This window comes from Phodopus roborovskii, unplaced genomic scaffold (assembly GCF_943737965.1).
Source record: "Phodopus roborovskii unplaced genomic scaffold, PHOROB, whole genome shotgun sequence".
In the NCBI taxonomy this organism is placed as follows: domain Eukaryota; kingdom Metazoa; phylum Chordata; class Mammalia; order Rodentia; family Cricetidae; genus Phodopus; species Phodopus roborovskii.
In genome coordinates, this window is record NW_026126433.1 from 26,937,858 (window position 1) to 26,951,776 (window position 13,919).

The following is a 13,919-nucleotide window of genomic DNA, read 5'->3' on the forward strand; positions in this document are numbered from 1 at the left end:
CTTATGACACAAAGCAAAAACATTCTTCTCCCCATCCAAAAACATGGAGAAGAGGAAAACGCCAGCAATTCCTGTGAGACAAGGGAGGGGTCAGAACATGAAAATTGTTGGAACAAGAAGAGGTAACGGAGGGCATCAAGAAACCTGTCACCACACTGCTTTTATTTTATTATTTTTACAGGGTCTCACATATATCTATCTGGCCTCAAATTCCTTATGTAGCTGAGGATGACTTTGAACCCCTGATCCTCCTGCCTCCATCTCCTAGGTGTTGGGATTACAGGCATGTGTTGTCATGCCCAGTTCTATGTTGCCCTGGGAAATGAACCTAGGGCTTCTAAATGCTGATCCAGCAGTCTGATAACTGAACAATATGCCCAGCACCCACACTGCTCTTCAACTGGTTCCCGTTTGCCATTTTCTGGACAAAACCTTGGTCTGTACATGCTAAAAAGAAGACAGGTAATAAATGTAGTGAGTTTAAAACAAAACCAGTCAAACAGGTCCTTCATGTAGTGTTCTTGATGTAAAATATTCAGCACAGACAATTCAAAGCGAAACCATAGTTGAAGTTGTCTGTCACACTTAGATTATGATGCCACATTGTTCATAGACCTTGGTTGCTGATCATCTATAGTCAGTAAACATGAATTAATTAAATGACAAGTCTACTAGTATCCAGAAAGAATATAATTTTAAACCACAGAAAAAGAATAATATAAAGTTTTAGTTTTTGTTTTTGTTGTTTGTGTGTGTGTGTGTGTGTGTGTGTGAGTGTAAGTGTGAGTGTGTGTGTGTGTTTTGCAGTGCTGAGGATTGACCTCAGGGCCTCATACTTGCTAAGCAAGCTCTCTACCACTGAGCTATAGCCCCAGCTTCCAAAAGTTCAGTTCTAACTTTTGTCTTTTCTGTTGCAATTCAGTCTCCAACACCAGAGAAGGGATGGGGGTGGGAGGAGACAGGGATGACCCTTTATAACATTTATTTATTTATTTATTTATTGTATGTTGTGTGGGGGCACTCACATGGAGGCCAGAGGACAATTTTCAGGAATCAGTTCTCTCTGTCACAGTATAAATCCTGATGGCTGATCTCAGCTGATCAGGCTAGGCAGCAGGCATCTTTACCTACTGAGCCATTCCCAGACAAATACTATTATTTTCACATCCAAATATTGCAAGTGAGTCTAGGTCTCTGTAGTTCCACTGGGGGTGATAATATATCTGGTAATTACTGTTTTTGTTCTGTTAAAGGTTTTTTTTTTTTTTTTTTTTTTTTTTTTTTTTGGTTTTTGTTTTAGATAGGGTTTCATTGTGTATGTAGCTCAAGCTAGTCCCAAACTTATCTGCCTCAGCTTCTTTATTATTGAGCTTATAGGAGTCCCATCACAGTCAGCTTGACAAATTGTTGATCTACTTTCTCACAGAAGTGAGAAAAGTGAAGCCATTACCGAAGACCTAGCCAGACACACCTCCAATATTCCAAGCCATCTGGCAGAGCTGCCAGGAACAGAGTGCTTCTGTTTCCTGTTGGGCCTCGATATGTATTTAATGATTAGTCCATTCACAGGCTGCTGTAGGAACTTGCTGGCTGTCCTTACAGGCTGCGCCAACCCTCCTTACAGACTCACGATAGTCAAAGTTCTTCCACGGCAAACACTCTCACAAGAGAAGATGAAAAAGAAAGGCTGTTTTGTGGTGGAATGGGGTCCCCATGACTGGGGATGCTCAAGTCTATGGCATTATAGGAAGACACCTGCTAGGATGAGGAAGTTCCTTGCAGCTCTAAGACTCTGTAATGTAATCTACTTGTAATCACCACAGAGAAAGAAGATGTTGGGAAGTATTGGGTCATGAGACAGACTGTATTTAAAGCCCACTGTGATAAAGGAGTCCCTCAGGATCCTGAGAGTTGACAGCTCTTTTGGAGCCAAAGAACAAAGACAATTTATAATTCCTGTCTATCACAAATACTCAATTCTCTAATCCCATTGTGTCAGGAGTATGGCTGAGACTTCCGACAACAGACATGTAGGTGCCCTCCTAAGAGGGAAAGCTGCAGTCACTAACTGGAGTGGGGTGGTAGATGACTTCTTTTTGCTCTGAAAATGAAAGTTTTTAGTCAGTTACATGTGTTTTTCCTCACAGCTCAAAAATTACGCAATGTTCAGCAAAATCTGGAAGCAGACACTGACAGTTTTAGCCTTTCTCAAGATTCTCTCAGAACTTGACAAAATTTAATTCAAAATCTACAAACTCCAGAAAATATAAAGCAGGAATTTTCTTCTTGAGATGCATGTATTAATTGGTTTAGGATTCATATTATACTCTATTTATAATGGAAACATTACTCACCCACCCACTATCTGAGCTGATTTTCTAGCAAATGGATTGGTCCTACTGGTACCTAGTACCACACATTTACAGTATCACTTAGATTGGGTTCAAGTTCATGACTGTCAAGAAAAGATAAGCTCCCTGCCCACCCAGCTTCTGAGCTTGATCCAGTTTCGCTGATATTTGCTATGATTTGCTATAGTAACCAGTAAACTAGGGATAGAAAATGATCTTTCAAGACTATGCTGTCAGCTCTATGACATGGGGTCATACCTATCTTTTTCATGGCTGCCTCCCATGAGTTGGTATGGTATTAAAGCACAACAGACATCTGGTACAGGTTTAATGAATGGATTTATTGTTTATGCCATCATATCTCCTGCTTCTCCTCCCCTCTTTCCTTATTTCAAGTCCTTTTATCCAAAGGCACCTACCTACTTTTAAAGATTTCATATTCTGAGAAATGTATTTTTAAGGAGGACATTCATATCATTGGGATAGAAAAATGGCTGTGAAAATGGGAAAATTAACAGACAGTTTCTCTATAGAGGGGGGAAATTGTTCCAGGTCCTCCAACATGAGAGTCGATCCATTGCTAAATGGACTCACATGGCAGATACAGTAAGGAGACCACAGGGATCCCCAACAGCCCTTCATGCCTCTCATGTCCTGACCTTCTTCTCCAGGTCAGAACCCATCTCCAGCCAGGACAATGGTAAGGGTTATGGTTCTAGAGATCACGCTCACCACTGGAAGAATGTTTTCTGATTCTGTAAGCAAAGGATAAAAATCTCCAAATTTCTTCTCCCATCTGCATCAACTGTGTCACTGTGATCATCAGGAAGCGCCACCATCATCTTGGTTCCTTCTCCACATGTTCCTATGCTATCTCCTATTTATTTGCTTATTTAGTCCCAAGACAGGGTTTCTCTGTGTAGCCCTGCCTATCCTGGAATTTGCTCTGTAGACCAGGCTGGCCTCAAACTCAGAGATCTGCCTGCTTCTGCCTCCTGAGCACTGGGATTAAAGGTGTGTACCACCAATTTTTAATACAATAAGCAATTTGTAATATAGTAAGCAGAAACAGGTATGATCTATACAAGTGATAGCTGCTTGAGGTTCTCAGTAATTCCTAAGAGTATGGAAGAACGTGGGTGGGAACTAAACACTGAGAAATACTGATTGAAAAGAACCATGTTGGATCTGGAGAGATAACTCAGCTCACTTAAGAGCAGTTTTTGCTCTTAAAGAGGGCCTGAGTTCAGTTTCCAGCTCCTACTTGGGATAGTTCACAGCCACCTGCAACTCCAGCTCCAAGGGATCTGATGCCCTCTTCTAAACTCCTTTGCACCTACATTCACACACACATACCCACACACAGATACACACATGAATAAAAATAATGAAATAATATTGGGGCTGGATAGATGGCTCAGTGGTTAAGAGCACAAGCTGCTCTTCCAGGGGTCCTAGGTTGGATCCCCAGCACACATGTAGCTAACAACCATTTATCATTCTGGGTTCAGGAGAATTAATATACTTCTGGTCTTTGTGGACACTGAACACATGTGGTGCACCACCATATGTGCAGGCAAAAAAAAAAAACCCATAAAAACAAAACAAACAAACAAAAAAACCACACACATAAAATGAAAAAAATCTTTTCAAATTAAAAATAATTTTTTTTAAATTAAAAAAAAAAGCTGTTGCTATTGTATTGTTCTACCCACCTGGGGCAGTAACCTAGTCTCAGTTCCTTGCAGGATTCACAGCTTCCTACCTCTTTCCTCAGACAGCCATTGCCCACACACTTACCCCAGGAGCCTCAAGAACCATTTGGAGGCCACAGTGCTCCACATGACAAGAATAAACGTCTTTGCTCTGAGAATCCGGGTCAACTGACACCCACATTTGATAGGTTCCATCCGCACTGGGAAGCACACCTCCATAATCCACTTGTTGGACAATTTCTTCCCCATTTTTCATCCACGTCATGGAAATTTCTGGTGGGTAGAAGCCATGAGCTCTGCAGAAGAGAGTTGTAGTCCCTGGCTAAGTTTCCTTCTTACTTGTTCTTACCACTGGAGGCTCTAGAGAGAAGTCGGCACAGATAAGTGGGGGTAGGGGGGTGGGGGAGTCTTGGGTACTGAACACACAGTATTCAAACACAGAACCAAGTGTGTGGGAGTTCATTTTCTTTGTTGCAAGAAATATCTAAAACTGAGAGTGAACCAGAACCCAGATTCAACAGCAAATTTGGATTTTGTAGACTTCCTGCTATGGAATAGGCAAGGGAACCCATGAAGCTGAACCATATTTTGTCCTCTATGGGGAGAAAAGACATATAGTATCAAGTATTTGAAGAGTGTATTAGAATTGTTAACTGTTCATCTTTGAAATACCCTTATGTGTCAAGGAAAAGGAAGTCACAACATGTGTAAATGATTATCTTGATAAGTAATCAAGATATTTCATCAAGAAATTGGAGATTGGAAGACAATAGATTCCAATTCTTTGTTAAATGACAATAAAACACACACAGCTAACTGGGGTTAGTGGGGGGTTCTGAATTGCATCGTACTATCAGATTGTAATCAGATACAAACACATGCCATAGCTCATGTGCCCTCAGAGAAGCTACAGAAATGAATATTACAGAAAGGCTGTAACAATGATGAGAGAGGGAGAGAGGGAGAGGACATCATCTCTATGTCCAAAGATGGCCTTGAGTTGCAGTCTTCCTACCTAAGCCTTCTGAATGTTGGGATGACAGGTATGTACCACCACCATGCCCTCCTCGGGGTTATCCATTGGTGAGCTTGCGTCCTCATGACTTCATACATTCATTTTCCATATGTTGCTGTCTTAACATTTCCAGCACAAACTGGTCATGGAGCCAAATCAAAATCAACCGCACTATCATCTGTGAGACTTACCTCCTCACCTCCACCGTATTGTCTGACATTGTGGACACAGGGGAGAGCCTTCATCTCAGATATGCCTCCCTTGTCTCTTCCCTGAGGCATGTAGCAACAGACTTTGCAACATTCAAAAGAAAATACTGCCAAGAGATTTTTTTTTTAATTTCACTTTATTTAGTATTTATTTATTTTTTACTATGCTTGCAAGAAATGATTCTACCTCCCAAGATATGAGTTTTGACCAAAGGCCGAGACACCACTATGACACTCAAGATAGGAAATGGGAACCACGTACACTTAAGTCAAACTTTCCACTTTCTTCCCACACAACTCAGGTTCCTCCTACTTGATCCAAAGAGCTTTTGAGCCAGGACGAATCAACAGAATTAGCTAGTGACTTCTAACCCTCAATCCTAGCGACTCTGATTGTGTTTTTCTATCTTTGCCCAGTACTGTACTCAGGACAAACATCAGGCCAGGTGACTCGGGGTAAATGCTCCTGGTGCGCTTTGAATATAAAATGTCCCTCACAGGCCTCAAGTGTTAAATCCTTGCTTTCTAGATGTTGGTGTTATTTTGGGAAGTTCTGGGAGGCAGGGCCTAGCTAAAGGAAGTAGGACCCTGTGAGGAATCCCTGGGGGCTGTTATCTTGCCTTTGTCCTTCTCTCTCCCTCTGCTTCCTGTCCACTGTGATGTAAACCGCTTCACCATGCCCTTCCCACCAGGATGGACCCAAACCTCTGAAATTGTGAGCAATTTTTCCTACTTTTAAGTTGTTTTATTCATTCTGTTATAATGATGAAAAAGATAATCAACACAGCTATGTGGCAGACATTCCCAAATCAGAAAGTAAACCCATATTTTCCCCTCTCCTATCTGATGAGACCCAGACTAACATATCTTAGTGGTTAAGGGTGGCCCAGATTGGTCATAGATTTCAACCATATTCAGTCAGGCGGCAGTAATATTTAACATATAAGCAAAGCCCAAAAGCTTAGCAAGCGTTTCATCTATATATTTTCACTAATTTCTATGAAGTAGACACTATTATACTATTTTACTTCACTTTTTCCTGTCAAATAGCTTCATTTTTTCCTGCTAAATAGCAGCTTCTTTTGAGACATGACTCTAACCCTCTATAACATGGGCTCTTATGAAGTATTTACCTTAACTCCTCCTCTTCAGCCATCACTCAAACAGGGTATGTCAGCTAGTGTCTCTTTGTGAGTCCCTAAATCTAGCCTCTGACCCTCTGCGGTTTGCCTAGGCCTTCATACTGTATCTCTAGAACTGCTCTGCCCCTGGTTTCCAGATGTACAGCCTCAGCCAAAGAGCAGCAAGTTGAGTACTGTCCCGGGCCACATTCTTTCACAGTCAGTCACCCCCTCTCATGGTAAAGATCCCCTTTCCACACATCAACTCCTGCTGGGCTCTGCTGGCTAGGTCTTCTCTTCCTGCCCTTCAGCTCATGCTGCTGCAATGGTATTCCTTATCACCCCTTCCTGGATCCCCAATAGACTTTTGTAAAGGATCCCTGTTGAATCTCCTCAGTTAGACCATGTTGGCTGTGCCATTAGTTCTTGGCAGAACTTTGTTGCCCAGTGAAAATCCTTGAAACTTGTTCTGATGGTCTCAGTGGTTAGCTAAAGAGGCCACATACAATCTGACTCAGACCAGTCACAGTTCTTTTGTGATTTATCTATTTAGGCAACAAGTACTCAGAGACAGCAGCAGCCTGACTTGTGGAATGGAGAAGCCATGAAGATGTGACATTTGTGCTGGTAGCTTCAACCCTCCCCCTGCCCCCATGGAGCATTCAATATTGGTTTTGGTTTCTTAGGTCCCCATGAAGTTCTGATTCTTGCTTTCAAGATCCTACTAGAAATGATCTTGTTTGGGCAGTGGTGACACACACCTTTAATCCCAGCACTCAGAGGCAGAGGAAGGTGAATCTCTGTGAGTTCAAGGCCAGCCTGACTTACAGAGTGAATTCCAGGACAGCCAGGACAGTTACACAGAGAAACCCTGTCTTGGGGGGAAAAATCAATTATTAAGAGGTAGAGAGATGGCTCAGAGGTTAAGAGTACTGATTGTTCTTCCAAAGGTCCTGAGTTCAATTCCCAGCAACCACATGGTGGCTCACAACTATCAATAATGAGACTTGGTGCCCTCTTTTGTTGTGATACACAACAGAACACTATATACATAATAAATAAACCCTTTATAAAAAAGGAAAGAAATGGGTTTGTTAATTGCAACCATAGAGCATATGATACTTATTCTGCAAGTAGGGAGGAAAGCCAACGTGAGGCTCTAATCATTGGCCTGCAAACCCTGTACATTTAGACGAACAACATATATTTACAACCATGGTCTAGACCCCTCCTCTCCATCCCGGGCTTGTCACAGCTCTGGAAAGTCCCTCTGGCAGGACATTACTCTTGTGGGAAAAGGTCTACAATGTTCAGGGATTTCCTGAAACATTTGAATCATCTCATCAAACACGAAACATTCTGCTGAAGTTGACTGGTAGGACCATGTATTTATGGCAGAAAATGAGCCATGCACCCAGGAGAATCTCGTGTTAATCCCCAAGTAAGGAAAAGCCAGTCTTCCTAAGCTCCTCTTCACAGACCAGCTTTCCCTCACACTGGGATTGTGTGAACCCTTGCTTCTTAAATAATTTGCAACAACTGTCCCATTCTCAAAAGCTTTTCCCACCCTCTCCCTGACAGGAGATGGAGGACTTTTCTTGATAGAGGTGCCCTTGGAGGCACTACCTTCTGTTAAGACAAGTGGCATTGCTAAGGCTTGTCAAGATGCTGCTAAAAATATAACTAATGAGAGTTCTCTTGGGGGTTTACAGGTCAGAACAATCCAACCAAGACATGGATTTCAACACAGGGTGAATATCCCTGCAGAGAGGAACTTAGATACAAAGAGTGTTTTTCTAGGGATGTGAGAACAAAGTTCTCTCTTCTCTTTACCTGTTCTTTCTGGAGTGTCTTTTCCATCTCCAAGAATCTTTTGGAGAGGGTGTCTTTATTGAAGATGATGAACTCTTGCCCACCATATGCATATTGGAGAAACCCTGCAGTGCTGCCATCTTCTAGCAACTTGCAGCCAATCATTTTTCTGATAAGTGTGAAATCCTGAAACACTGAAAGCAGAGACAGGAGGCTCCTCGGATGATGTAACTGGAGCATGTCTGGAAGACACCACCACACAGGTGGTTTGGGTTCCAGAAGGTTCATGTTTTTCAAACCCACCTACTAATAGACATTGATGGGATACTTATTCCAAGCCAAAGGGTCATGATGATGCCTGCTTTGGTGGAATCAAACTATCTTTGGAATGACTCATTGATAAATTTCCCAGCTATTCTGAATGTAGTATTGGAGCCAGAAATATCTCTGGGACAATTCATATAGTATGTTTCTATGCAGAAATAAGCAAATTAGGATGCCTAACCATCAGAAAATGAGACCTAAGATGGGCAAATTTAGAATGAGAAAGGAGAAAACTGTTGGATGCCAATGGGATAGGAATATGGGGACAAGGGATAATGGGATTTCATAGAAGGCCGGTGTGGAAGAGCCACAGGGAAGACGGTGGGGACTGAACTCCATCCACCTGATTTTCTGGGTTTTGCCAGGGACTACAGAGGATATGAGCAATATTGGCCACAGGCAGCCCAGGGCCTTTCTTCGTGGAGTAGCTAGCAGTGCCCATCTGCTGCAGTCACACCTGAGTGCTTGCAGGTGCTTCTGGAGTTGACTCAGCTCCATCTTGAATGTCTGCTGCCAGCTCCTCAGCAGCTGAGTGTACCTGTCCCACTGATCAGGTCCCAGGCTCTCCGCCATCCATGGAGCCCTTGGCTCCTTCTGTCTAGTGACACTGTCGTATGTAGTGTGATAGGATGTGAGTTCACATACCCAAGAGGTAAATTCATGGACTTCAGGGCCAGGTTCCGAAACAGCCAAACAGAAGTATCTCAGAGAATGAGTCCCTGAGGAGGAAGCAAAGAGAGGTGATGGGAATCACAGGTGACAGAAGATATTAACTGCATTCCACTGAATCCCCATACCAATGTCCTGGGACCATATTCAGTGGCATCCATCGCACTGCTTTCACAAAAACAATACAGTCCTAGGAATTACAATCTGGAAATCCTTCAGTCCTGTGATGGATGATGAAATTTACAGGTTCAACTTGTGAGCAATATGCAGTGTGATGCTCTGGTTTTGGATGAAGGTCCAAAAACCATTCATCAGACTGGAGAGCGGGGATAATGCCTGAAGCCTGAAGAATCTCTGAAGGAGCAAAGACCCTGACAACCCAACCCCCTTGCATTACCACTAAAGCCTCTGGATGATAACCGAGGACTCTCATCCTACCCCTTCTCTCTCTACACAAAGGGCTGCACACCCCTCCTCCTCCTGGATTAGATAGAGCTAGAACAGCTGGCCTTCTAAAATGACACTTCACTATACAGGGATGTGGCTGACAGATGTGAAGTCAGTAATTCAGAAGGGAAGACAGGGGAAGTCCACTCCCCTTCATAGAATGTCAGGCCTTGTAACAACTTGTACCTTACCAGAATATGTTGCCCAGATGTTCAAAGATTTAATATAACTATTAAGGTTGAATCATTTGAAAAGATTAACATTGTTCTACACAAATGGCTATTTTGTACCATTTTCTCTGATCCCTTTCTTTCTCCAATAATTATGAAATCAGGGTTGGTTCTAATGCTCAATCAGCATTAGTCACTTGAGCTGAAATCTATGGTCTAGAATTTGGCCCTTTGTCCAGATGGGCCAGTCAAACTGCTTCTCAGGGGACATTTGCTGCTTATTCACTTCTGCTAGGTATTGATGAAGAACCAATGCAAACCAACAAGCAGCTCTCATACCAGTGCTTGCTGCTTCACTGTCCTGAGCTTTGTCCCTTTAGCTTGATACAGTAGCACTTTGAGAAACATTAAGGAAAGTTACTGGATTACAAAACAATTGAACATGTGTTTTCAGGCATTCATCCATGGAGAAGAATTCTGCTTATTGAATATCTACCATGGACAAAATATAGGGCAAAGTAGAAAGAGAATAATGAATCAGATACCAGTTTTTCCCTCCAGGAATTAACAGTATAACTGGGAAACAAAAAGTTTATAACATAAACAAACGCAAGTGTTGAAACAGGGGCACCAATGGAATTCAGTAGAACAGGAAAGGAACTCTGTACTCACAGAAGTGGTCCATTGAGAAACCCTCCAAGGACCAGGCAGTAGTAGTGCACACCTTTAATTCCAGCACTTAGGAGGCAGAGGCAGGTGGATCTCTTGAGTTCGAGGCAGCCTGGTTTACAGAGTGAGTTCCAGGACACCCGGGGCTACACAGAGAAACTCCGTCTCAAAAAAACAAAAGAAAAACCAAATAAATACAAACAGAAATCTCCAAGGAGATGAAGGCAGATCAGGTGAACTTTCAATGAATCCTAAAGGACAGCAGGTACCTCCATCATAACTATTAGAATTAAATTTATTTGTCGAGCAAGTACCAAGTGTTTGGTATCATACTAATGAGAGACATTGGTTTCATTTGTTCCTCACAATAATTAAACAAAACAAAACAAAACATAGCATGGTCTTGTGTATCCCAGGCTGGCCTCAAACTCTCTATGTAGGCAAGGATGACCTTGAATTTCTGATTCTCCTACTTCTAGTTCCCAAGTTCTGGTGTTGGAGACATGAATCACAAAATCTGATTTTATGTGGCACTGGGGATTGAACCCAGGACTTGGCACAAGCTCAGCAAGTATCTATTGGGCTACCTATCCAGCCCTCCCGATAACCCTTTAAAGTAGATCCCATACTTCCCATTCCACAGATGGAAAGTGCAGAGAGATTAAGTACATTGTTCAGAATTCTGAGGTTGTCCTAATCTAAATTAAGTAAGGACAACCTCAGAAGCCACGATGAAAGAACCCTGAATCAAAATCTGATCTCTCATATAGGAAGCTTCTCTACCCATGACTACCCAACTCTGCTTGAGAGGCACTTCCCCAGTTCAAGACTGTACAGCCTTCTAGACTCTGGATTACCCTGCCCCCTTGTGTCAAACATGTTTCAGTCTCTGATTTTCCAGTCCTGAAGGCCCACATTCCATATCTTCCTCAGGTGGTATAGGTTCAGGTCAGATAATCATGTCAACAAAGATCGTTTTATTGTTACCCTGTTCAAGTAACCCAAATGCCTTAGTAAGGTAAAACTGATTCCTGATGACTACTCTTTGGGATTCCGGGTGTTATGGGAGTGAAGAGAGAAGTAGGTGGTTGTATTTTTAGTTAAAAGAGCTTGTGGACTCTTCTCAAAGTATACAGTAATGTTGAGGGCTCTACATTTAGCTGGAACCATTAATCCTTTTTCCAGGCAACTGTCAAGTGACAGGGTCTTATGGGAAGCCTAAAATGACAAATGTCACAGTCTGACTTCTTAACCACTGTCTTAATTACTTTTTTTGTCTCTTTGGAAAAATATGTGATAGAAATATAAGGAAGGAGAACTTACATTGGCTCACAGTATAAAGGGATACAGTCCATAATGGTGGGAAGAGAAGGTGGCTGGGTTCACTCTGGTCTGGGTTCCCTCATATCTGTCAGGGTCAGGAAGCAGAGGGCTCAGGCTAGAAGTGTGCTGGACTACAGCCCTTAAGTCCTAAGTGTAAGGCCTTACATCTGTTATGTAGGCTCTGCCAAAGGCTGCAGTCTTCTCAAGAGTGCTGCCAGATGAGCACTCAGTGCTTAAATATACAAGTTGGTTACGCATTTATATTCAGACTAAAGCATCGCACCCTGGCCCCAGAGGCTCATGGCCATTTCATAATGCAAGATGCATTTTACTACTGTAAAAAAGTCCCCAAAGTCCTAAGAGTTCCAACACTGATCAAGAGTCCAAAGTCTTGGGGCTGGAGAGATGGCTCAGTAGTTAAGAGCACTTGCTGCTCTTGCTGAGGACCCAAGTCTGGTCCCCAGTATCACAAGACAGTTCAAAACTGTAATTGTAATTCCAGGGGATTCAGTGCCCCTTTCTGGCCTCCCATGGACACAGCACACATGTGATACATACACAAACATGGAGACAATCATTCACCTATAAAATAAAATAAATATGTCTTTTAAGAAAAATCCAAAGTCTGAAAAGAAGTTTCCCAAGAATCAGGCAATCTTTTAACTGTGAACTTCTGTAAAACAACAACACAAACAAAACAAAACAAACAAAAAACCACAAATGTATTTTCAAAGTATGCCGGCATAATTATAGGTTTAAAGATGCTAGAGAAATGTCCAGAGACCTACAAGGATGACCCCAACAATATGAGTGATAGTGGAGAGGCTACCTTAAATGCCCTTCCCTGATAATGAGATTGATGACAACCTTATATGCCATCCTAACGCCTTCATCCAGTAGCTGATAGAAGCAGAAACAGACACCCACAGCTAAACACTGAGCTGAACTCCTGGAATCCAGTTGCAGAGAGGGAGGAGTGATGAGCAAAGGGGTCAAGACCAGGCTGGAGAAACCAACAGAGACAGCTGACCTGAACAAGGGGGAGCTCATGGACCCCAGACTGATAGCTAGGAAACCTGCATAGGACTGACCCAGACCCCCTGAATGTGGGTGTTAGTTAGGAGGATTAGGCAGTCTATGAGGTCTCTGGCACTGGACTAATATTTATCCCTAGTGTGTGAATGGACTTTAAAAGCCCATCCCACATAGAGGGATACTTTCTCAGGGCCTAGGCCCTGCTCCAAATGATATGACAGACTTTGAAGATCCCCCATGGAAGGCCTCACCCTCCCTGGGAAGCAGAAAGGGGAAGGGATGGGGGTTGGGGAGGACAGAAGAGGAGGGGAGGGTGAGGGAACTGGGAATACATTTGTGTTTCCTGGTAACTAGCCTTGAGATTTCAGGCATTGTGGGAAGGAGGAAGTAGATAGTTATTAGTTTTCAGTTCTCTGTCTAGTACCTAGGGGCTGTGGTAACGTCATTTGTGTTCCAGCAGGTTTGGGGAGTCCAACCTGTACAGCTCTTCTGTCAGCGGTATGCTTGGGCTCACTCTTGCCCATGGTGCTTACAACTTTCTAAAGTGGATGTTCTTCAGTCATTCAACATCCTGGGATCTTCATTGCATCTTAGGCTTTACCCTCACTGGTCCCATACATAGTCCACTCAGAAGCTCCGTGCAGGAATCCTCCCCTTCTACACAATGCCTAGCATCAGTGGCTTTCTAGGACCTTGGTGCAAGCCTCTTTAACCTGATTACTATTAAATTGTGCCTGCTTGCAAAGCCAGCACCACATGGATGCTGTTGCTAAGTTCTGCTACTAGCTTGAGATGTCTCCCTTTCAACATAGTTTTAGTGGCATCTAAGCACCTGCATAGCTGAACCTGAGAAAAGAACATAAATGGTCCTGTTGGAATGGGGTGGATGGAACCTTTGATGAGTGAGATCTTGCCTTCAAGAAATCTTACCATTTCTATTGGCCTTATGCAGAATGTGAGATTTTCTTTAATTGTGCTAATGCCTTTATTAACTATCCTAGCTTTTCCACGGTTGCTTTTAGCCACAACTGTACTTATGTCTCTTTACTTGTCAAAGTA

The 13,919-nt window shown here is 42.8% G+C and overlaps 1 protein-coding gene across 1 annotated transcript; it reads right to left on the reverse strand.

Moving 5' to 3' along the window:
- Window positions 1–2,931: 2,931 nt before the first annotated feature.
- On the reverse strand, window positions 2,932–13,384 carry LOC127223251 (major histocompatibility complex class I-related gene protein). The gene is given in 8 exon segments (XM_051185738.1): window positions 2,932–3,029; window positions 3,032–3,106; window positions 4,148–4,426; window positions 8,245–8,287; window positions 8,290–8,391; window positions 8,393–8,417; window positions 9,005–9,266; window positions 13,375–13,384. Coding segments are annotated over 8 exon segments (894 nt in total).
- Between the last annotated feature and the right edge of the window lie 535 nt (window positions 13,385–13,919).